The sequence below is a fragment of the Capsicum annuum genome, chromosome 2 (assembly GCF_002878395.1).
Source record: "Capsicum annuum cultivar UCD-10X-F1 chromosome 2, UCD10Xv1.1, whole genome shotgun sequence".
Classification (NCBI taxonomy): Eukaryota; Viridiplantae; Streptophyta; class Magnoliopsida; order Solanales; family Solanaceae; genus Capsicum; species Capsicum annuum.
This window is the reverse complement of record NC_061112.1, coordinates 51,719,311-51,744,863: the sequence shown is the minus strand read 5'-3', so window position 1 is coordinate 51,744,863 and position 25,553 is coordinate 51,719,311. Positions and strand designations below refer to the sequence as shown.

At 29.9% G+C, this 25,553-nt stretch overlaps 3 protein-coding genes across 7 annotated transcripts; 2 read left to right on the top strand and 1 right to left on the bottom strand.

The window, feature by feature from the left end:
• Positions 1-8,985: 8,985 nt before the first annotated feature.
• LOC107860940 lies at positions 8,986-10,092 on the top strand. 2 transcript variants are annotated; one of them, XM_016706376.2, is made up of 2 exons: positions 8,986-9,172; positions 9,768-10,092. In XM_016706376.2, the coding sequence occupies exons 1-2, from the start codon at positions 9,064-9,066 to the stop codon at positions 10,052-10,054; spliced, it is 396 nt and encodes a 131-aa protein (XP_016561862.1). In that variant the 5' UTR covers positions 8,986-9,063; the 3' UTR covers positions 10,055-10,092. The 2 variants fall into 2 exon arrangements, with proteins under 2 accessions (XP_016561862.1, XP_016561861.1); XM_016706375.2 differs by having other exon boundaries at positions 9,765-10,092.
• Positions 10,093-15,175: 5,083 nt separating this feature from the next.
• Positions 15,176-19,523, top strand: LOC107857811 (histone chaperone ASF1B). The gene is made up of 3 exons (XM_047406493.1): positions 15,176-15,475; positions 18,724-18,839; positions 18,936-19,523. The coding sequence occupies exons 1-3, from the start codon at positions 15,367-15,369 to the stop codon at positions 19,293-19,295; spliced, it is 585 nt and encodes a 194-aa protein (XP_047262449.1). The 5' UTR covers positions 15,176-15,366; the 3' UTR covers positions 19,296-19,523.
• A 528-nt stretch (positions 19,524-20,051) lies between these two features.
• On the bottom strand, positions 20,052-24,772 carry LOC107858606 (ribosome biogenesis protein ERB1). 4 transcript variants are annotated; one of them, XM_016703338.2, is made up of 7 exons: positions 24,642-24,772; positions 23,153-23,369; positions 22,627-22,677; positions 21,057-21,304; positions 20,740-20,859; positions 20,566-20,634; positions 20,052-20,453 (listed from the first exon to the last, which is right to left on the bottom strand). In XM_016703338.2, exons 2-7 carry the CDS (start codon positions 23,343-23,345, stop codon positions 20,373-20,375), a joined length of 762 nt encoding a protein of 253 aa, XP_016558824.1. In that variant the 5' UTR covers positions 23,346-23,369; positions 24,642-24,772; the 3' UTR covers positions 20,052-20,372. The 4 variants fall into 4 exon arrangements, with proteins under 4 accessions (XP_016558824.1, XP_016558822.1, XP_016558821.1 ...); XM_016703336.2 differs by having other exon boundaries at positions 24,607-24,769; XM_016703335.2 differs by having other exon boundaries at positions 24,610-24,767.
• Positions 24,773-25,553: the final 781 nt, after the last annotated feature.

Here is a 25,553-nt window from a genome sequence, read left to right as displayed (position 1 = left end):
AAGATCCCAACAAAATCAAGACCCTGCCAAATGAATGCAGAGTTAGTTGAATTCTGCAAAGAAGAGATTGACAATCTTTTACAAAAGGGTCTAATAAAACTTTCTATATCTTCGTGGTCTTTTACTGCATTTTATGTGAATAATGTGGCTGAAAAAGAACGTGGTATGCCGAGGTTAGTAATTAATTATAAACCTCTTAATAAATGTTTGAAATGGATTAGATACCCTATTCCAAATAAAAAGATTTATTATCCAGATTATTTGATGCCAATATATTTTCTAAATTTGATTTAAAATCTGGTTATTGACAAATTCAGATTTTTAGAGAGCACACTTATAGAACTGCTTTCAATTTCCCATTCGGTCAATTTGAATGGAATGTTATGTCTTTTGGATTGGAAAATGCTCCTTTTGAATTCCAGAAAATAATGAATGATATTTTTAATCCATATATGGATTTAATTATTGTCTATATTGATGATATTCTGGTGTTTCCTAAAACATTAGAATCATATTTTAAACATCTTGATATGTTTAAAAAGATTGTGATACAAAATGGTTTGGTAATATCTAAACCAAAAATGAGTTTATTCCAAACAAGTATTCAATTTTTGGGTCATAATATTTGTCAAGGGAAGATAGTCCCTATTCAGCATCTTATTTATTTTGCTGATAAATTTCCTAATGTTATCACCAATAAAATCCAATTACAAAGATTCCTAGGGAGTTTGAATTATATATTCCCATTTTATGAGAATTTGTCAAGAGATTTAGCTCCCTTATATGATAGATTAAACAAGGGTTTTCAAGGTCTCTGGACTGATAGTCATACAAACCTTGTAAAACGTATTAAGCAACATGTAAAATCTTTGCCTTGCTTAACTTTAGCTAATCCTTCTTGACTAAAAATTATTGAAACTGATGCCTCTAATGTTGGTTGTGGAGGAATACTTAAACAAGTTAATCCCCATAAAATATTGAAGAATTGATACAATTTTATTCGGGAAAATGGACTGATAGTCAAAAGAAGTATGGAACGGTGGCACATGAAATGTTAACCATTATTAAGTGCGTTCTTAAATTTTAAGATGATTTATATAATAAAATTTTTTTGATTAAAACCAATGCTCAATCAGTGAAGTATATGTTTGACAAAGATTTTAAACATGATGCTTCAAAATTAATATTCGTAGATGGCAAGATCAATTAGCCCCTTTTGATTTTAAAATTCAATATAAAAAGGGAATTCATAATTACCTGCCTGATTTCTTATCCAGAGAATATTTAAGTGAACAATGAATTTTTACACTCATTTCCTCTCTACAGACTAATCTATTTGACTAATCTATTATGTGCGACATGACTACAGATCCGCCCTGGCAAATGGCCACAGAAAAAGGTAGAGGCAGAGGAAGATACTCCTCCTCTAGGGGAAGATCCGCCCCCTCATCATCATCACAACCTTAGGCACCATATGCTTCATCATCAAATACCCCAATGATACAAAGGGAAAATATGAGTTTGATAAATTCTAAGGTTTCGCAGATAGGCGAATCTTCATCACAGTCGATCCATCTAAAAGATATTCCAGAGGATCATCCATTATATGGACAATTGCAGTCATATTTAACTGCAAAGCAATCCGATACGTTTGCTAAAATAACAAAAGAAATTGCTGATAGCAAACCTTATAAACAACTTGATAATAGAGAGCTGATATTCTCGTTGAAAATTCTGAGATTCAGAGACAGAATGATCCATGGAAGATACTCCACAAATATTTAATTTCTAACCTCTATTTTGCAAGAGAATCCTACAAGACTCAAGCATATTATGAAAAAATTCTATTATCCACTGGAAGTGCAGAGATTAAACATTTCCAGGTTATGATGGAGAACCAGATGTGCATGGGTTCTCAAAAACTGTTATTAAAAAGATCATTACCCTTGGAGATTGGGGTACAACTTCTATGGCAGAAAGACAACTGTTGATGAAGGGTTCCAAAATTTATTTTACATATTGGGACTATATTCAGGCCTTCACCAGCACATTATACTACAATAATAATAAACATAAACATATTTGGTTCATAAAAATTTGTGCGAAGATATTCGACGAATCACTCCCCAACTGGTTTATTAATTGGTGGGCGTATCATGGCCCAACTATTCAGATATTACCAAATATATTTTTAAATTTATACAAAAAATGGAAAAAGGTATCTCCATTTTTGACTTATATTATATTACATTATAATATAAAAAAGAACTATGAGGTTGTAGTTGAAAACTATTGCAAACTCTAATTTTGTATTAGAAGTTTATTTGATTTGTTTTGAGTTAAAGTGATTGTTGATTTAAAATGAAGGGAGTTTTAATTAAATATTAATCTAACAAGTGAAAAAAAAAATCAATTATAAAAATCCAAATGGAATGGTCTTAATAAAAAGAATAAGGGTAAAAACGAAAATATGTAATAAAAAAACACTACACTTTTATTACCACTATATATAAGGGAGAACCTTTCATTTTGATAATCTTCTGAATGTATTTAGTCTATTTTATCCTTAATTAAGTTTTAATTACCTTTCAAGATCTCATCCATTTTAGTAAATTTGAACAATTACATGAGTTTCTAAAATGCTCTACAAAAAATGATGAGTCATAAAGAAGCGATAGTGACACTACAAAATATCTATTTATCCAACTAAATTTAAATTTTATTGTCTTTTTTTATGTAAAATAATAATAATTTAATAAAAGAGAACACTCATTTTTTTTAATCCTCACAAGAAATTTGTGATACTTTAATAATCTTGTAAGGTTTCACCCATTGAAGAAACATCTACAAAAAGTATTTTATTGAGTCTCACTTTTAATTATTTAATTTAAATAATATTTTTGTTCATAAATCATACAATAGTTTGTAGCATCAAATATTTTTATATTAATCAAATATTGTATTATTTTTAAAAAATTAAATTAGCCAATATACAATTTGATTGAGAAAAAATAATAAAATTAATTAAACTTAAGGCAAAAATCAATTTAGATCGTTAAAAATTTTCATTTAAAAAATTTTAGTAAAATAAAAAGGAGAAAAGTTTTAGTGTATGAATTTTTTTGAAAATTAAAAGAAAGACTAAAATATATCATAACAAAAAAGTTATTTTTAAATTATAAAAACTTTACTCCCTCCATTTTAATTTATTTGTTTCGTTTTGACTTAGCACCAAGTTAGAGAAAAAGTAACAAATATTTTTAAATTTTGTGGACTTAAAGTAAAAATATGTAGAAAGGACCAAAATATCTATTGATCTTGTTGTTTTAAACATGTCAAAATATGTAGAAAGGACCAAAATATTTGTTGATTTTATTGTTTTAAACATGTCACGTGAAAAATTAAATTAACCAAGAAAGAAAAGAGACATTTTCTTAAAACGAACTAAAAAAATAGGACAAAAGAATTGAAATAAATATATCATTTAATATTTTAAAAATATTAAAAAATAATTGAACTATACCATTAACTAATATATGGTACAAAACAGACAAAAAACAAAAATAGCACAAAACGAAAAAAATTACAAATATAAATATTAATGTAGGTTGAGCGTGGGCTTAGCACGGGCCAAAGACACTAGTACTATATATAAGAGAGAATAAAAGTTTTAGTAGTCCTCACATTAAAATTTATGATATGAAAGTCTTACATGTGACATTATTTTTTCATAATTCTCCTTTTAAGATTTGCCACATGAACATTTGTAATTGGATGAATTTTCTTTTGGTTTTATTAATATATTTTCTTCATCTTAAAATATTTGTCACATTTCACTTTTGAAGATCAAACAATATGAACTTTAATCAATGTTTTAAGAAAAAGATATTACTAAATTGATATAATCATTACAATTTATGGTATTTGTTTTTCATATAGTTTTGAATATTAATATCTAATTTTATTGAATTAATATAACACAGTTTAGCTCTAAAGTAAGTCAAATTGTCTTTTGAAAAATAAAACGATAAAATTTGAACAACTTTTAAAGACAATCTTTTTTACCACTAAAGCATAGAGGATCTTGAGATTTGGTAATTTTCGCAAGGGCTTTTTTTATATTTTAATTTTTTGGTGAAATAAAATTACTACACACGATAATTAATGATGTTTTTTAATTACATATTTTCATTGTCGCCCTTATTCTTTTTGTTAAGCTCATTCCACTTGGGTTTTTATAATTGATTTTTCTTGCCACATGTTAGATTACTATTTGATTAAAACTCCTTTCATTTTAAATCAACAATATTCAAACTAACTTTTTCTACGAAATTAAAGTTGTTGATTTCAACTACAACCTCATAGGTCATTATGATTTTATAGTATGATAAATAATATCTTGTATTTATTGTTTCTCGTAGTGGACATGAAAAAGTATAAAACAATAATTAAAATGGGACGAATAGGTTATTCTTGTAAGAACGTGTAAAAGATAAATACAATAACTAAATAGACCGAATGGAGCAAGCTATTAATGTAGTTTAATTATCATTTAATATCCTTATATATTCTAATTAAATTAATTTATATAAAGGCTCTGATTTGAGGTTATAATTATTATAATTATAATATAAACTTGAAAGAATTGACTTCTTTTTCAGATGATGTTATAAGATGGAAAAACTGTAATTATCAAAAACTATTGCCATTAAAATTATGAAGAAAATTAAAACTCAATAAATATCAACATAAATTTATTTTTAGCTATAACTAAGAAAATAAATACTTGAAAATTTTATAAAAGTATCAATATTTTTTTCTATTTACGATTTCATCGAAGCGTAATTATTAGATATTTTAAATTATGTCATTATGTAAAATATCAAATTACTTGTAGCTTTTTGATATATTATAATTCTCTGGTAATATCTTTTTCATCATGAATAATATTTTTTATTTAAAATTATCCAATTATGTGATTAAAACCTCTAATAATTATGAAAACTTATTTAGCAGATCATTAGGTATACTGATTATAAAGTAAAAAATAATATATGATATAAGTTATTATTTTTATACTTTGAGTTTAGGCCCGGGCTTAGCACGAGCCTCATGAAACTAGTATATATAAGAAAGAATAAGATAAGATTTGGTAGTCCTCACAAAAATATTTATGCAATAGAATTGCTACATGTGTCTATTTTTTTTTCAGCACATTATTATTTTTGTTCTCATTCATTATTTAATGATTATTTTTATTTGGATCTCTATAATTGCATTATATATAGTATTATTTTTTACAAATCCCTTCTTGTTTCCTGTTAGATTACTTATTTTTTTAGTACACATTTCTTATCTTGAAATTTGATTATTTTTTTAATTTATTTTAGAGAATTTATTAATCTCTAAAACAATGGCATGTGACTGATAAAGATGGAGTATTTCCTTCTTGCCACAAGAATCTTTGCACTTGGTGGTGTTTCATAATATGAAAAATTATTATTGAGTTTTTCATTGTATTTCAATTATTTAATTTATATTTTTTTCTAGAAAAAATGGGAGCAGGAAAATCACTACTTTAGTTTCAATTGTATTCATATAATTTAATAAATAAGAAAATTTTAAAGAAGTTTTGTGGGACTTAAATTCAACCTCTAAGCTCCCCCTCCCCCCTTGTTATTACGTGGTAAATATATATATGTGTTGCAAGTATTTAATTTCTTATAAATTTTATATAAAAAAATTAATCTCAAAATATATATTGATTCATATAGGAGTGCAGCTATTGCTTCTCTACTTCTTTGGAGGTAGTGGTATGGACTGCGTACACTCAACCCTCCCAGACCCCACTAAGTGGAAATATACTGGGTTTGTTGTTGTTTTTGTATAGGAGTGCAGCTATTCAAGAAATTAATTTAACATATGATTAAGTTCAATTTGAATTATTGGATGCTATATTCTCAAAACATTTGATGAAAATAATTTTTATATTACATATCGTTTTGAAAATACAAATAAATTCTCCTTTAACTTATACATTTATACAATGATTTAATTTTTAAGAGTTTGCAGAAAATTTTGAACTACTCTTCAATAACTTGATGTCACAAAAAGTGAAAGATAAAAAGTAATTACAAATTTAACTTTTTATACTAGTTTGAATCCAGGTTTATAAGCATCGTCAAATATAAAACTTTAATAGTTCTGAAATTTTATTATTTAGATATGATTAATCTGAATAACATTAGATTAATTATGTAGTTGAAACTATGGAATAAATTACACTTACTTGATAAATTATATACTATTTTTATATCTTGAGGTAAACCCGGGCCACCCAAAACTAGTATAATATAGTGAAAATTATCCTAAATAAACTTATTAAATTATTTACTAGTTATAGCAATATTTTTCAATAATTACTAGATTAAAGAAATAATTCCAAGTTATAGTAACTTTTTAGAAAAAAACTTTTTTACTTTAATATCGGATTTTTTTAATATTTATTATTCATATTATTTTCTTATTTATAGCATTTAATATTTATCACTCTTCATTAAATCTTTTGATAGTTATGGCAAGTTATATTATTGATATCAATGACTTTTTTTAAAATTTTAATAATTAAGTTTCAAAGTTTGTTCACAATTTTAAGGAGTAAAATATGGTAAATATATTTTTTTATATCGATACTTGATTTTTTATTTTTTATTAACTTACTTTCTACGCTTTATCACGTTTTACAATATTTTTTTACCGATAAAAGTCTTCACTCTTAACCACATTTTTTTTCATCTCCTTTTTCTCTTCTTTTGAGTTTCATGCGTATAAACTTGGGTTTCCCCACATTCACTCATACGCTTGGAATTAAGAAAACTTCACTTTAGTTTTTTTTCTCAAGACATGTCAGAAAAATGCAAATTTGATTCTACTCCTAATAGAAAAAGCCCTAGATCAATACAAGAAAATAGTCCAATTATTCTATCTAGACCCTCGTTTGATTTGGGGTATTCTACCCCATCTCCATTATCAAAGAACAAGAAAAAGATAATTGCAGGTGAGTCAAAATTGATTATGAAATTGATTTATCGGAACAATATAATCGTGTAGAAAAAAGAAGAAAGTGTATGAAAATGAAAACTCATAGCGGACGCATTAAAATAGGAGAAATAAAAATATTTAGAGAGAATTGGTGGGTGAGATTGATATCAATTATTAAGGTTAACTATATTTAAGGAAGAAATAATGTAGATTAGTTATATTAAATCTATATTTTTTTTTTCTAAAATTATTTTGATATGTTTTTCAAAAAAATGAAAAATATATTTTTAAGCTTTTTTTTAAAATGAAAGTTGCTATAACTTGAAAACCAAAAAGAGTTGCTATAACTTGTAATAAACTTTATTTAGTTAATTTCCCATATAATATATAAGAGAATTTTAATTTTTGGTAGTCCTCACAATGACATTTTAGGTATAACACTTTTTTTTTCGAAGTAAGATTATCACACATGATAATTAATGGTGTCTTTTTCTAGTATATTTTTATTTTTATCCTTATTATTTTTGTTAAGACCACTCCCGCTTGGACTTTTGTTATTGGTCCCTTCTTGCCATTTATTAAATTATCTTTTAATTAAATTTTTATCTATCTTTAATTAACAATCGGTTTAGTTCAAAAAAATTACTCCAAATATTTTTATACAAAAGTAAAGTTTGCAATGATTTTCAACTACACTCTTATAGTCCTTATTAATATTATACAAATCTCAAAAAATATGTAATAAATAGGGTAACTTGATAAATAATACCTTGTATTTATTATTTTGCTACTATATATAAGAGAGAAAATCAATTTTTTGGTAATACTCACAATGACATTTTAGGTGTTTCACTTTTTTTTCAAGTAAAGATTGTCACACGAGGCAACTAATGGTGTCTTTTTCTAATCTATTTTTACCCTTATTATTTTTATTAGGACTATTTCAATTTTGACTTTTGTTATTGGCCCTTTCTTACCACTTATTAAATTATCTTTTAATTAAATCTCCATTTATGTTTTTAGCTCAAAAAAATTATTTCAAACAATTTTTGAAACAAAATTAAAGTTTGCAATAATTTTCAACTATACTCTTATAGTTCTTATTAATATTGTACAAATCTCAAAAAACGCATAATAAATAGTGTAACTTAATAAAAAATACCTTGTATTTATTATATTTTCTTAGCAAGCATGAAAAAAATAAAGTAATAAATAAAGTGGGATGGATAAGTTACTCTTTTAGGGGGGGTGTAAACATAAACATGATAAGTAAATAGATCGAATGAAGTAATCTATAAATCTAATTTAATTATTACTTAGTATCTTTAAAGATTATTATGAAGTTAATTAAAAGTTCTAAATTAATATTATAATTATTATAATATAAAGTTGAAATCATTGAAATTTTTTATTGTATTAGATGATTCTATAAGACGGAAAATGCAAAAAATCTTTCCACATAAAATAAAGAATGAAATTAAAACTCAACAAATATCAAAATAAATTAATTTCTATTTATAAATTAACAAATATTTTCTTGCCTTAAAAATTATCAAAGTACATGATTAAAAATTTTAACAATTAGAAAACTTATTAACAAGACATGTTTAACATGTCATTAGATTATATTAATTATAAAATAGAAGATATATAACAAAATATATTTGAAACTAAAATTATTATTTTTATATCATGAGATTAGTCCGGGTCTCATGGAACTAGTATAGTAGCAATAAAGAGTAACTTTGAATGAAAAAAAATCATCTCTTCTTGTTTATGTAAAACAAGACATGTTTTGAAATAAAATAAAAAAATAAAAAAATATCACTTATTTTGAAACGAAAATACCTTTCACAGTGTTAATTAGTCAACCATATGATAAAAATAAAAAGTGAGTGCCGAAAAAGTTCTCTATATAAGAAGTGAATGGACAGACATTATTGAAGCATGCAATTACTAAAATTGAGAGAACTCCATCACTTACAGCTATTCCTCCTGCCTTTATGTTAAAATCAGAAGAACATGGCTTCTCCAACTGTTAATTATCCATCAATTATCATGCCATCAAGGAAATGCTGGATGATCAATCAAAAGCTATCACAAGTCAGAGCTCAGAGCAATAAAGATGAAGGTACTTTTACCTTACTATTATAATCGCAAGCGTGCGTAACTATTAGCACTTTATCTCAATTTACGTGTCGCAATTAAATTTAGAAATTCAAATACTCCCTACGTCCCATTTTATTCGTCTCAAATTTTTTAATTTAGTGTCTCATTTTACTTGTCCTTTTTTTACTTATCAAGACAAGACAATTTTTTTTTCCATATTTTACCCTTTGCATTAATTATTTTTCTTTAAATTAAAATGTAAACATTATTTAATAGGGGTACTATGGTAAACTAGCTATGCTATTTATTATTTTTTTTAATAGTTGTGTCATCCCAATTTGAGACGAGTAAAATGGGACGGAGGGAAGTAATTTGGACATAGAAGCTTTAGATTATTTTAAATTACATTTATATATTTGAAAATTATGTAAAAAGTACTGCAAATCACAGTAATTAACAACTTTAAATACTTAAAAGACATATAATTAAAGGAATTTCGATAAAAAATTTGGTTGACTCTTCAAATTTTAATTGCACTTGGTACATAAATTGAGATAGGGGGAATGATACAATAACAGATAGGAACTTGTTTGATGATGCTCTGAATTTTGAAGTAGAAAAAAACGGCAAGAGATCATGGCGTGCAGATGTACGAGTTTTGAGGGAAAGAATAGAAGAGGTGAAGACCAAAGAAAGATTGGAGAAATCCTTGGCATGTAAACAGGGTTGGAATTACTACTCAACTACTAGAGCAAGTTATGACAAGAATCAAAAGAGAAAAATAGATTATTTATCTCAAAGTGTTGAATTTTTCGGTATGGTTTGTGGGACTTTTAGCTGCACTATTCTTGGCTGCACACTTTGCCTGTACCTCACTTCTACTATAATTCATTTGAATCCTTGAATCTTATATATACACATAAAAAGGAAAAATATATATAAGGTGTTGTGGCATCTTTTTATGATCTTCATTTTTTTTTGGGAGGCATTTTTGTACATAATCTACTAGGCCAATGGATTAATAAATATCTCATAAAATAAGATATTGAAATCAAACCCACGTAGCAGTAACAAAGACTGCCTCTAAGATAAATCTCTGTAATAATGTCCCATTTACCGTTAAACTGGGACAAAATTTTAAGTAAAATTTACGTAAATTCCAACATGTTTATTCATATTTACATTTTATCTCGATTTTTTTCAAAATTTCATAAAATTCTTCTTTTTGTGATTTCAGATACATATTAAGTAAACGAGATACATGTTAATGATACATTTTATTATTTAACTAATTAGCATAAATCAATGAATGTAACGGATAGCAAATCATTAAATGAGCAATTAACTCAATTAATCATCTACATAACTAAAGAAAATCCCATAGAAATAATATTTTGTTATTAATTTCAATTTTAAATAAATTCACTTCCATAATCATTTTGCAGACGTTTACTTCTTTTCTTTTCTTTCATGGTTCATGATTCATTTTTCAACTGTTTTCAATGAATATTTCTGTCACTCTCCTTGCCAAAAAAAGTTTAAGTACGACAAATTAAACAATGATCAAAAGTCTGAATGTATACTTTCAAACGGACTTGCGGTTGATGCGGACATTATGGAGTATTTTTTATAGAGCCACCACCCAGATTTCGAACTCATGGGATGAGGGGAAGAGGAGGAGGACAACGATGATGAAGAAATGGATGATGTGGGATTTTCGTAATTTAACATCATGATTTTCTTTTCTTTATGAGTGACTGATGTATCTCCGTTTCTTTACGAGTGACTGATGTATCTCCGTTTGTCTTTGATGGTCCTTAATTAAGTAGTTTTACTGCAGTTTTTTGTGTAGAAGTTCGAGAGCTGCATAATACCTTATGGATGTAACAATATTCTTTAAAGGATTTGTTGTTGATGGTTATACTGTTGTGATAGTATAGATACATACATGTGTTGATAAGAGATACATAGCAAGTTTGAGTAGAAAAAATGTTTGTTTTTTATAGGTTAGGGTATTGTGACCTTATGTGTACTCTAACAATTAAGAGATACATATTATTATGAAAAACACAGGTATTTATAACAAGAGATACATTTTTAAAGTCTGTAAAAGATACATATTACATTATAACAATCTTGTATGTATCTCTTACTTTACTAATATGTATGCCTCTTATACATATTACATTGAAGTTATCTAACGAGACATACATAAATTAGATATATAATGGACACGTAGACACAAGATGACAAAACGTATTTAATGTATTGAAAGATATATTTGACATCTTTGGACTTAACATTTAACAATCATACATAACAAGGAATACATTTTTTTAAAATTTGTAAGAGATACATAATACATTATAATAATTTTATATGTATCTCTTACTGTACTAATATGCATGACTCTTATACATGTTACATTGAGTAATCTAACAAGAGATATATAAAGTAGATGTGTAAGTACACAGAGAAGCAAGATGACAAAACGTATCTAATGTATTGAAATATGTATTTGACACGTGTGTATTTGCAATCAACTTATATCGAATAGATATAACTATATTCTTGTACAACACTTCAACTGAAATACTTCTTATAAATAATCAATATGTACAACACTTGCAATACTTCTTAACAGAGCAATTGAAATATTCAACTAAAATAGTTCAACTGAGATACATATATCTTGGACCACATACTTCATACACTACAATGAGATACATTACAACATATAAGTGAGATTGTTGATTGATTATTTATCAGTTAAGAATTGATACATAACTTGATGCACAAATCTATCAATAGAATAAAAGGTATGAAGATACATTAGACTATACAATTTTGTGTCGAGATACATTGTTATAATAAGAAAACCACTTTTGATTTAACAGTAGCACTTCTTTTCAGAAAATCACTTTTCAACTGTTTTCAATTGTTTCGATAAAAGCACTTCTTTTTCATCATCACCAAACCACAACACTAATACTGCAACAACAGATTAAACAGTAGAGGAATCAAAACATTACGACCCAATAGTGGTAAAACTATTCACATCACAAGGCTGCGCCACCTCACCAGAATCAGAGTTATTATTATCAAGAATTGGACGTGATGATTAAAATCTTGAAATACTGGTGATATTGTCGGGATATGATGTTGATTAGGGTTGTTCATGTTTTGGTTAAAAACCAAATCGAACCGCGAACCAAACCAAACCGATTAAAAAAATCGGCATTTGGTTAGGTTTGGTTTTAAATTTTTAAAACCGATACTTAAATGGTTTGGTTTTGATTTTACTCTAAAATAACCGACAAAATAATCAAACCGAACCGATATAAATTATATATATATATATATATATACCCACACACACATATGCATATATAAATTATTTATATATCATTCATAAATAAAATATAAATATTTTTTAAACATTTTAAATTTTAATCATGAATTTAACTGTAGCCGTAACACTTTTAGTCATATGTCTTCATCTAGTTGATAGTATGTCATGAGATTCTATATGATTTTCGCACTTTAAATGTCAGATGATACTAATTGTGAAAATTATCTTATTGTCTATGGAATTTTATAGGTGAGTTTCATTAGACTATAGATAATCACTAGTTTTGAACTTTCTTTTTGGTCCGTATTGAGCAAAAAAATTATGTGTTTACCTTTTGTGTGGTTTATCATATCATTCTCTTATATGTAGTATCTAAATACTTTTGTAGAAGCATTCATATGGTGTTGTTCGTGGCTTTACCTAAGTATAACACTAAATTGACATCTTAGTTTCAAGGTTGAGTAACAACACTCGATTGACATCTCATATGTTAGATTAGATTTTTTTAAGAAAAAATTTCAACTTTTATCATTAACTAAAGTTATAAATTAAAAAAAATCGAACCGAACCGAACTAAACCGACAAGAACCTAACCAACGGTTATTTTTTTGTGTTGGTTTAGTTTGATTTTAGAAATTTAAAAACCGACTAAGTTGGTTTGATTATGATTTGAACCAATAACCGATCCAAACTGACCCATGAACACCCCTAATATTGATTATTGAAATTATATGAGATGAAAAGATTCATTTGAATTGAGTTTATGGACTGTTAAACAAAAGTTGTTTGTGGAATCTTTGAAGATACACGTATATGAAAAATATTAATGGTATTAAATTAGTTAAGAGAAGATGTTAAGACAAATTTTTAGGAGGGTAATAAATATATTCTAATTTTTAGGGTAGAAATAATGTATCTGAAGATTTAAAGAGAGAGAATGCAAACAAGGGATATTTGTAATTTTTACTAAGTGATTTTTTTTTTAGTAATTTAGATATCTTAAATTGTGGTTTTGTGAATTTTTTTCAAGTTTTAATGAGAACCTAAAAAGAGACATTTGCGTAAACCAACCATGTGGGAACTAACTTGAACTTGGACTTTTTCCAGATAATTCCCGAAAGAACGAGTTAATAACCCAAATGGTCACTCAACTTATGATTTTTCTCTCAAAAAGTCACTCAACTTTGATTCTTACTTGAAAAGTCACTCAACTATGAATTCTTTTTTCTGAAAGTCTCTCAACTTTAATTTTTACTCCAAAAGTCACTTAACTATGAAAGTCTTACTTACAAAGTCAATCAACTATGAATGTCTTACTTACAAAGTCACTCAAGCTATTTAATTATTATTTTTAATTAAAATTTACTAAAATGTAATTTTATTTAACACAAAAAATTTAAGAAATAAAAAAGACTTTCATTTAAACAATCAATTTAATGATCCGTCCATATCCAAATTTCATTTAAATGGTTTAAATATTTTTTTTTATTTCTTAAATTTTGGTTTTACGACTATTTTTTGTAATTTTTCTTGTCCAATAATTACTCTATAATTTAAAGTATATATAGTCATATAGATCATCAATTAATATCCTAAAATCACAATTATTTGATTATACAATTTTTGCTGCTAATTTTACCTCATTGCAGTGTATATATTATAATGTTACTAATGTTTAATAACATTTGCTAATGTTTTGTGCCATATCATTTTAGGTTAAAATCTTTAACGTTCCTTTTTATCAACTTATTAGGAATAAAATTCACTGTATTTATTTGAAGCATGTGTATATTATGCAAGTGGTAATATAAAAAATTGCATTATGATAGAAAAATTCATTCAGTAAATAAGTGTCACGTTGAAAGTTAATTAAATTTAATTAGTTAAATGAATATGGTTTTGAAAATAATAAAAATTAATATTAACATTATAAGTGAATTGATATAAACTATTTAGGATATTTTAAATTTTCAGAGGATTAAATGTAAAGTAAACATGAGAATATGTCATTATATGGTTCAAATGGTTTTTTCTTTTAGAATTTTGGTTTTAAATAAAGTTTCATGTTAGCAAATTTTAATGAAAAAATTAATTAAATTGGTTGAGTGACTTTGTAAGTGAAACACCTATAGTTAAGTGACTTTTAAAGTAAAAATCAAATTTGAGTGACTTTCTGAAAGAATGAGTCATTAGTTGAATGATTTTTGAAGTAAGAAATAAAGTTGAGTGATTTTCTGAGAGAAAAGTCATAACTTGAGTGATCATTTGAGTTAGTATAAATAATATAAATACCAACCTTTTAAAAGTAATTGCACTCTCTCTCACTTTTTTAATTACTTTACTCTCTCCCTAATAGCCGACATATACATAACATTCTGTGTATATGTGGAATTTTTGTAACATGTTTAGGAAGTTGGGATTTTTTATAATATTAAAAACATAAGTTGTGTATTTGTGTAATTTTTTGTTTTGAGTTATTAACTCCTGAAAGAACACTAAACTTTGGGCTTTGAAGCGTTCAGATTGGAGGGCCCTTTAATTATCCAGAAACGAAATAAACCAAACTCCCGCCAAAACAATTAACCTGCTATACCCCGTAACTTCAAGATCAACCGGTCATTCCTATAAATAATCGGTCATCAAAATTAAACATGAGAGCCATTTCCCCCTTCACAAAAACTGAGCTGCTTCGTCTCTCCTCTTTTGCGTTTGCCTCTATAAATTGTTCCTTCTCTCACAATTCTCCGAGTAGTTTCTCTGTATTTCATGAAAGTTCCGAAATCTCGCTAACTTTCTCTGAATTTTACGCTGAGAATTATTTTCACATAGTGCTAGAGAGCTTTTATAGTTTGAATATTGCAATCATGAGTGCTGTGAATGTCACAAACATCAATGTCTTAGACAATCCATCACCATTCCTTTCGCCTTTCAAGTTTGAAATCACTTACAACTGCATCGATCCTCTCAAAGAAGGTGAGTATTTCTGTTGAATATTATCGTAATTCATCTATATGATTTTTCTTAATTATATGTCTTTGAGACCTGTTTAGGTTTTATTTACTGATAAATTTTATCCAGAAGTGGTTTAGAATGTCTTCGAGTAGTTGATAATTGATGATAAATCAATTGTTTATAATCTATTGGATTTTTTTTTTTTGTAAATCCTTTTGTGCTCTAATTTAATCGTTTTTGCTTCATTAATGCATCGTATAGATGACCTAGTTATTGGTTTCTGTATTCAGAAATTTGAGTCGATTTTGTACAATGCTATCGACTCAATTTATAATTGTGGGAGATCAGTTGTTTTTCTCAGTTATCTAACGGATTTTTCACAGCAAGAATGGAGGACTTTAGATTTATAAATTCGAGATTTCTGTTTCTCTACTGTTTCAAAAGTCTATATGAAATGGTTATCGTGCCTATAGTGTGTTATAATTCAATTGTTTTTGCTTCGTTGTATCATTTTGAAGACATAGTATTGTTATTCAGAAATTTGACTCTCAAATTTGTATTGATTCAGTTGACAATTGTTAGAGATCAGTTGTTTTTCTGTAAAATAATGGATTTTTCACAGCGAGAATGGAGGACTTAAGATTTGCACATTCGAGATATCTGTTTTTTATACTATTCCAAAAGTCGATATGAAATGTTTTTCAGTTCAATTTGTTGTGGCTGTTATTTTAGTTGTTTCATGGACATTTAAGCTGCTTGTGGAGAAATTTGCTAGAAGACTGTTTTCCTGTCCTTCCAAATTTATTGGAGAAATTTTCTTGTTATTTCATAGAAAGGAGACATCATTTGGCTCTCAATTTTGTTACAATGTTATTGACTCACTTGATAATTGTGAGAGATCAGTTGTTTTCCTCTGGAATCTAACGGAATTTCCACATCGAGAATGATTAGGTTTATAAATCTGAAATTTTTGTTTTTTCTACTATTCCAAAACTCGATATGATGAAATGGTTAATGTGCCTATACTGCTTTAATTTTCTTTAATGGAGAGCTTGTAAAGGATTCCTGATATATAATTACTACGAGTACTTAGAAGAATTTCAGACTTATATCAATGATTTATGCCTTTATCTCAGCGAAAAGATCAAATGTCCAATATATTTATTTTTCTGGTATTCTGAGATAACTTTAATTAAGCTAGTGGTTTTCATATGTCATGGCTATTTGTAAAATCGTGTAATGGAGGTCAAGTTTTGTTTCGTGAAGGGTAAACATTGTCAAGTGTCGTATGCAGCGAAAAGTGGTTTGTGTTTGAAGCGAGGGCCAATCTTTGGTGCTTTACGGAATCTTAGTCCATGATAGGATAGAACCTAACCCTATGTCAATTTGGTACATTTTCGTGAAGTAGGATTCTTCACAGTATAGTGTGGTTTCTCTCAGTCATTGTTACTGATTGATTAGTCATGTGGATATACACACTGATAGCATGCGAAGAACTGCAGGATACTTGCGAATGTTCCAAATAAATGCAGATGAAACAGTTGGAAAATTAAACCCACAGATACTCATAAAATATGTAGGGTCTATGGAACAATTAGCTCCGCAATCAGTAAAAAATTAGGAGTGTCTGAGGAAACTTAGCATTACTCGTGGAACGGAATTGGGCATGATGCAAGTATTTTCTTCAGGTTATTAATCAGTAACCAGTTGGATAGAGGAAAACACGTGCCAGTGGTCAATGCAGCTCTTAGACAACAGTTTCATCTTAACACAGTTTTTCGATCGCCAACTCACATAGAAAACTTACTAATATCTCACCAAAATAGATTTGAACCCAACTCATAGTTTAGAAGTACAATGAGTTAAGTTCGAAGAAACCTTGAAGGTCTAACGTATCAAGTTTAAATCATGGATCCGCCTCTACGACATGCTATAGATTTCCTAATGGTCCTGGCCAGTTTCATGAATCCTACCAAACATACATACTAAATAATTAGTGAAATAGATATAAAATGAATTACAGGATTTCAGCAGATGTTTACTCTTCTATTTTTCATAAGGTTGGACCATAATCCTATGCCTCACTTTCCATGCATCCTTACGGTGGCTGAATAAATCAGTAACTGGAAGTTTTCTGTGTAGTTCAGTTATCAAAGTAATCTATTGTAGCATATTGTCCACATTTGGACTTCTGAAGAATACACAGCTTCTTGCGTGCCTCTGCACTTTCTTTTGTTTGCACTTACTCCATATTGCTATTTTGTTGATCCAATTTAGACCATTTACATGTAATACCGAAAGCATTGAAATTGGTTTAAGGTGAGGATAGTAGTTCAGTGTTAGTTCCAGCACTAGCCTGAATACAGCCCAACTCTATAGTTCAGATTTCACATTAAGAATGTTAAAGATATACACTACTATTGCTGAAAAAACTCATGACAAAATAATTAGTACTATGTGACATCTGCTACTGTGATAATATCCAATACTCCTCTTTCATTCCTGCAGGGTAAAACATAGGATTAATGAACTTATCTCTCTATTATCCTCCTTGCTCATGTGTCTTAACTATTCAGGTCTCTTTAGGTAGTTGGCTTTGGAAGGAAATGTACTTGATAGTTTAGCAATTGTTAGTGAACCTTCTAATCTGCTCGAACTGCTCCCTGATTGTAAATTTTCTGGAGGTGAGGTTTTCTTTGTTGACAATATTAATACTTTTGTGACTTAAGAGAATTAGAGAAGGATCATTATTCATTGTTCTTCTTTAAGGACTCTTTACTTATGACATATAAAAGATTGTTTTGAGGAAAAGAGTCTAGCTATTATGGAGTTTTTATTTCACATGCGTACCTTACCTTGGAAATCAGATTGTTCCTTTCATGTGGTATGGCACAAAATGAGTTCTGCTTGATCCAAGAACCACACAGTGAATTTAGGGGGTACTTGTGTAATCCTTAACGGTGACTTGCTAAAATAATGTAGTGCTTTTTGATCATTTTCTCTTTTTGGGATTGAAATACTAGAGAATCATCTTTGCACTGTAAATCCTTTCCCAGTTAGGATACGTAGGTCCATTCTTTGACAATCGCACAGAAATGCCCCCACCAAGTTGGCCTTTTTTTTTTTCTGCAGGATGCTATTCTCGACTGTTTTCAAAATTTAAGCAGCTAAGAGTGTTGCTCTTTTCTTTTCGAATAAGTATTCCACTATTTAAAAGTCGGTAAATTTAACAGCTTTACTATTTTCTTTTTGCCTTAATTTGCATGCAGATTTGGAATGGAAACTCACCTATGTTGGATCTGCTGACGACGAGACATATGACCAACAACTAGAAGATGTGTTTGTTGGCCCTGTCAATCTTGGAAGTTACCGCTTTTTATTGCAGGTATCATATCATGGCTTGACAAGTAAATTAAATTTTACAAGGTCTATTGCCTTTCTGCTGATTGGATGTGTAATGTTTTCCTGGTTCTAATACTAGGCAGACCCTCCAGATCCTGCCAGAATTCCTGCTGAAGATATACTTGGTGTCACTGTGCTCATGTTGACCAGTTCCTATGTAGATCAAGAATTTCTACGAATTGGCTACTTTGTGAACAACGAGTACACTGATGAGAATCTGAGAGAACAACCTCCCCAAACGGTTTTAATTGACAAGATACAAAGAAACATACTAACAGACAAACCTAGAGTGACAAAGTTCCTCATCAATTTTCACCCTGAAAACAGCGAGACTGGAGAGCAAGCCCCCCCTCCACCTGATGATAACACAGCTGAAGCAGGTGGAAGTGAAGAGCAACTACCTTCTCCTAAGATTGGATCAGACGTGAGTGGGACCTAACTGTGGAAGGAAGTTAACCTTTTGCCTGAACTCCTAAGCTTTTAGTTTGACATCATTCTGTTGGGCTATCATCTCATCCTAAATCCTAATACATGATCATTAATCTCTTTTTTTGATGTCTTCGTCTTCCTAATACATGATCATTAATCTCTTTTTTGATGTCTTCGTCTATCTCAGTGGAGCTTTTTGAAACTGATATGAACACGAGTTGCATTTTGTGTCTGTTAACCTGGTTCTTTGTACTTCTGTATGCATTCAGGAACGGTGTCAAAACCTCTGCTTATATGGCACCATCTTTAGCTTTACAATATACTCCAAAATGTGAGTTTCGAAAAAATTGCCATGACCACATATACTTCTGATATGTTGATTTTAGTTTTGTAAGTACTACAATCGTGAAGATTCAGACAGGCAGGGCATCTTCATGCATTTATCCGTTTTTGGCTGGCAGGGTGGCAGCTACTGAATCACATTACCTAGACAAGCCATTTTATGATGAACTGCACCATTTATGGCACTTTTGCATTTTCTTTTATTCTGATGTATGCTAGTCATTTCGCACACAGATGCAAATTAGCAAACATTTTCCGTTGCTGATGTATACTCGGTTTGCTTACAGATACAAATTAGATATTGCAGGACCTGCAAAATCACAAAAGCATGAGTATATAGTAATGTAATATGCTGGTTTCCATTGCACTTTGCCACTTTGTAAATATCCTGGGTCTTACATAAGGGGGTGGGTGTATTTGTCAATTTAGTCGTAACATCTTCATGCATATATAAATTTGAAATTTCATTTCATTTTACATAACAGATCTGCCAAAAAGCTTTGAAATGCATTCATATCTTCGTCATGAACTTACTAGGAAAACAAAGCTTCAGATCCAACATCCAAGTACAAAATTGCTCTCTCGGACCAAAAACTGAAAAAAAGGAATGCGATATTTTGGGCGACACCGTAGAGCAAATCACAACTAATTCCGCCCGTACAAGACATGTAGTTCATTTTACTTCTACCTTTTTGTAGCAAGAATTCCTGCTCAGGGCATATATATCAAGATTTAACTATGTTCTTCATTTGTTTTTCTGCCTCTTCCTGGAAGAGTTCTTTCTTGACTCTTCAGTATTCTCCACGGGCAAACAGTTTTCCTTATTCTGCAGTGAATTTGAAAATTCTCATTTGACTTAACAAGGTATTTCACCACAAGTAAACAAGGTATTTTACCACAAGTAACATAGGTTATCAGGGCCAGAACTAAGCATCTACCTTTTTAAACTTCTCCTCCCTGAGTTGCCTCTTCAGTCCTTTGCTTTTCTTCTTTGATGCTGAAGGGTTCTATTATGATACATAAATTATGATGTAAGCAACTTACGGAAAATATCAGTTTTTTTCACTTTATGTCAAAAAAATCTTCATGCAGTAAAATGCAAATGAACAAACCTGCCCTCTAGTTGGACTATCTTCCTCCTCAGGATGAATTTGTCCCTCGATATTTCCATCTTCATTAAGCATAAGTTTAAGCCTCCCTTCTTTCAACAGCTTTTCAGAACGGGCATGCTTCTGTAAGAAATATGAATACTATCATTAGATCAGTCACCGCAACACACATTTAAGATTATTTGAAATGGAAAGAGCAAGATTGCAGGAGTAACGGGGATGTTTAGCAGTTAGCACCACAAAATTCACATGGAATATGGTTTGAAGAAGTAAATTTAGTCACAATTGGAAAAATGAGAACAATGATACTGAATGCTTACTTTGGATTTAAGATGAGCAATTAGAGTCTGAACTGTCAGGCAGACGATTCTAGGACACAGCCTGCACTTATAAACTGATTTACATTTCAAGACATAGTCTGCAGCATCACTTGGAATCTCATCCTCTTCGGGCATAGAATTATTCTGCATATTATCTGATTCTGCAATCACCTTTTCAGATGAATAACTTTCATCAGCAAACTTGGTGTCCTTTAGAGTTGTAACATCTTCATCGCTCGTTGGAAGACCTAACAATGGCAATTTAGAGAAGACTTAGAATTAAACACAAAGCCTGACAATTCAAATTATTTCGAAACAGAAAACGAAGTAATGCCACTATAGCTCTGGTGCAGCACGATTAAACACAAATAAAATTTAGAGTTGCTTCTCTGAAGTTGATGAAAGCAGCATGGAAGGGCAATCAATGTTAGGTATTTCGTCCAATATATATATCCCTTATATCATTCATTCAATCGGCAATCAATCTAGAGTTCTATATAATTTTGATGAAAACAATTAGCAAACAACCAGAAGTTTTATTTTAGTTGATTCAGACCATTAGCATGAGCCAATGACAAACTGCATAAGACGACCCTAACATATAAATTACGAAAAGAAAATCATAGTTCAAAAAGATCTTTCAATTTCCATCTTGAAATAGCAGCAAAATCGGAAACGGTCTCTCTACGTCTTTGGGTGTAGTGGTATGGACTGCGTACATTTTACCCTCCCCAGACCCCACTATGTGGGAATACACTGGGTTTGTTGTTGTTGTTGTTGAAATAGCATCAAAATAAGTTCTCATTCAGCGCTAGCTAGCAATTTTAAGAAGTGTATTGGTTTTCAAATAAAAATCAAGAAAATCTAACATTATGTTTCCATTATTAAATCATTTTGCCAAATGCCATAAGGATGTGCTAAAGATACAAAAGAAGATATGAATGCAATCTTTCCAACATTAGTCAACAAGAAGCCTTAAAACTCCAGAGGGAGAGAATGGCTACGATGAACACTAAAGCCAAATCTTTAAGACACGATCATCTCCATGAAGAATTATCAATCAAAAGAAAAGAACTGACATCCCTAATTTCAGGGAATTTCTGATACATAGATTCTGCAGAAACTTCAAGTTCCATATTACAACTCAAAAGCTGTAGTAGCTTCCAGACTAGGAATAAGTTCGTAGGTCTGGATCTCCCCCAACAAGTTAAACATACAGCATCAAACTTCTCATTTTTTTTTCTTTTCCCCAAATGGAGCAAGGGAATATCACCTTACTCCTTTGCTAGATGTAATCCACGCTCTCAGTGACATGCAAGTTGTAATCTTCCCAATCAAATGATTACCCGAGTAGCAGAGAGTAAGCGTTCGAAACAGTGTATACAATGTTGATCCTACAATAAGGAATGAGGAATATAGCAGCTTCCATTTTTATGCCTACTGTACCTTCCCTCATATGTGGTTTAGCGCCAACATAAATACTTATAGTATAGACAAGTATGATTTTCAAGCAGAAACTTCCATAAGACTCATAACTAGCAAACAGTTGGGACAACAGATTAAATCCAACCTGATGAGTCAAGATTAACTTCATTGACAGAGCTATCTTCACTCTCATATCCTGCATCAAATGAAAACGAGGAGGAGGGGGGAGGAGAAAATCTGTTATCAGCGGTGCCATGAAGAGATAGTGATTGAATTATGGAATGACCAAACACCCAAACCCTAGCGGAATCCCTTTTGCAATACATGTCGACAATTTATAACTCAACATCCGCCACATGCAACCCCATTTTGATGCTCACAAGTAAACATCAATGTAGACTTACGGGTGCGAGAATGGGCCAATGAAAGATTGGATGCCCTTTTGCATTCTATGTGGGATTATTTATAACTTAATAGAGACTGTAGCTTAGGCGTGCTGACTGAGATTTAAAATCAAGAATTATCTAAAGATATCAGACAATGTTTCCCCTAATCCAGGTATCAAACAAAAGCTTGAGAGAATTCCCATTTCTTGAAATACCCTCCAAGCAATGAATTGTCACCAAACAATACAGACAAGAAGCAACTGCAGATCATCTGGTAAAACATACCAGAAGAAGATTCATTTCCCCCTGTCAGACGAGCAACACCATCATCCTCTTCCTTTGTATCATTATCATCCTGCTCCTCCTCCTCTTCATCTTCTGTTGCCTCTGCCTCAAATCCAGAGTCGGAGGATGAAGAAGACTCCGAAGGAGCATCTCTATCACCATGTTCAAGCTTGTAAAATCGCCTTTTTATCATTTTATTCCAACTTTTATTGCTTAACTGCAAGTAACACAGAGAAATCCATGAACCTAGCATATATAGTCTACTACTTAGCAACAAACAACAACAACAACAATAACATACCCAGTGTATTTCTACAAAGTGGGATCTGGGCAGGGTAGAGTGTATGCAGTCCATACCACTACCTCAGAGGTGCGGTAGAGAGGTTGTTTCCTATAGACCCTTGGCACAAGACTTAGATACAAAAAACACTTTTTTTTTAGGAACACCTTTTTTCATTTGACCTATAGAAAGAACACCTATTGAATTTGATATGAAAATAAGTGACACAAGTGACTTGACCAACCTATCATTCATTTACTCCAAATTGAAAAAAATAAAACAGCATCACTACTATTAATCAATTGTCCTTCATCTCAAACTAGTTGGGGGCGACTAGAGTAACTTTTGCTACAAGATTTCAATGAGAAATCCATGAATCCTTCCATAAAGTCGATTACTCTGCTTTACAAACAACAAAAAGAAACCACCTTCTTTTTCCAAGAACATCCTTCCCTTTTCCTTTTTATTTGATATGGTGTTGGGGCCATTTTTCGCGCACCTTGACTAAATCCACGGTATACCTGCCACTTCCCATCAGCATCAATATCCAGTAACTCAGACAACGAAGGCTAGGGCAGATGGGAAGAATCGCCTAGTGTTTTTTGTCTCAACCCACTTCATGACCACTAGGTCACACCCTTGGGTGCAGAACATCCTTTCCTTTTTAACCCCTAAACCATGAGACTAGGCCATTTACTCCAATTCAGAAAAATAAAAGAGCATTCCCACCATTAATCAATTAGACATTAATCTGAAATTAGTTGGGGGTGCTCTATATTAATTCTTTGTGACAATTACAACCTATCTGAACTTGAAATCAGCTACTACTATGCTATAGTAAGCAAATATATGATTATATAAATTTGCGACAAATCAAACACAGTCAACAAAATGGTGGGAGAAATCTATTATGCAGAAAGAAAAATAACAAGAAGAGAAAAGAAAGAAACAACAACAACAACAACAACACCCGGTGAAATCCCACAAGTCAGTCTGGGAAGGGTAGAATACAAGCATTACTTACCACTGTCTTGTAAAAGTAGAGAGGCTATTTTTAAGAGATCTTTGATCCAAGTGCCATAAGAAGAGAAGAAAAAAAAAATACAACAACATATCCCGTGAATTCCAACAAAACGTGATCTAAGGAGGGCTGTGTATAAGTAAATTTTACCACTACCTGTGAAGATAAAAGTGTTGTTTCCAAGATACCTCTGTTCAAGTGCAATAAAAGAGTAGATTGAGCTGACTGAAATACGAGTAGGCAGGGTTTTGGAGTTACGAAGTAGAGTTTTGGTTGTGGGAGAGTAAGAAATTACATCTAGCCAACATTTAGCATTCAAACATGTCCTATTTTCATTGGTTCGTATAAGTTCCCCCGGGGCCTTTTGCACAAAATAGTCACAATTATGGGTGGGCTTACTTTTTGTCAATTTAGGTGCTAATTGATGAAGAGTAATTTTCTACCTTCTACCTATCATTTTTTACATGAGAAGATATTTTTTTTATTTAAAATTAATTGTTTTTTAAATTAATGTTAAGATACAAATTAAGTATCATTTAATAGAAATATTATAATAATATAATTATATTATTAATTATTTTTCTTAATAGATATGCCAATTCAAAATGTGATAAGTCCTGAATCAAGAGAGTATCTCCATAATTTTTGGAGTGTGTATTACTCTCTTTGGTTTTTAATTTATGTCACTATCAGTATTTTGGAATTCAAACAGTTTTAAGTTTGATAGTAAATTTTGGCACAAATTTTTTAGGTCACTCAAAATAAAATTTATATATTTAAAAGTTAAGTAAAAATATTGTTAGTCAAAATAATTGACTAAATATTTAAAAATATATAAAAAATATGATAAATATAGATTTATTTGAATCGTCAAAATTAAAAAATTATCACATAAATTGAGACGAATGAAGTACTAACTTAACATATAAAGGAAAAGAACTTTCCCGCTCATTCACATGCCTATAACATTTGGGAATCATTATTTGAAAAAACTAGTGTATAACATTTGATTAATTAAAATTAAATAATTTTATTTATTGCGATGATTTTTAATGAAGTACAAAAAGTTCAAATCACCTTTTAAAGATTATTCACCGTTT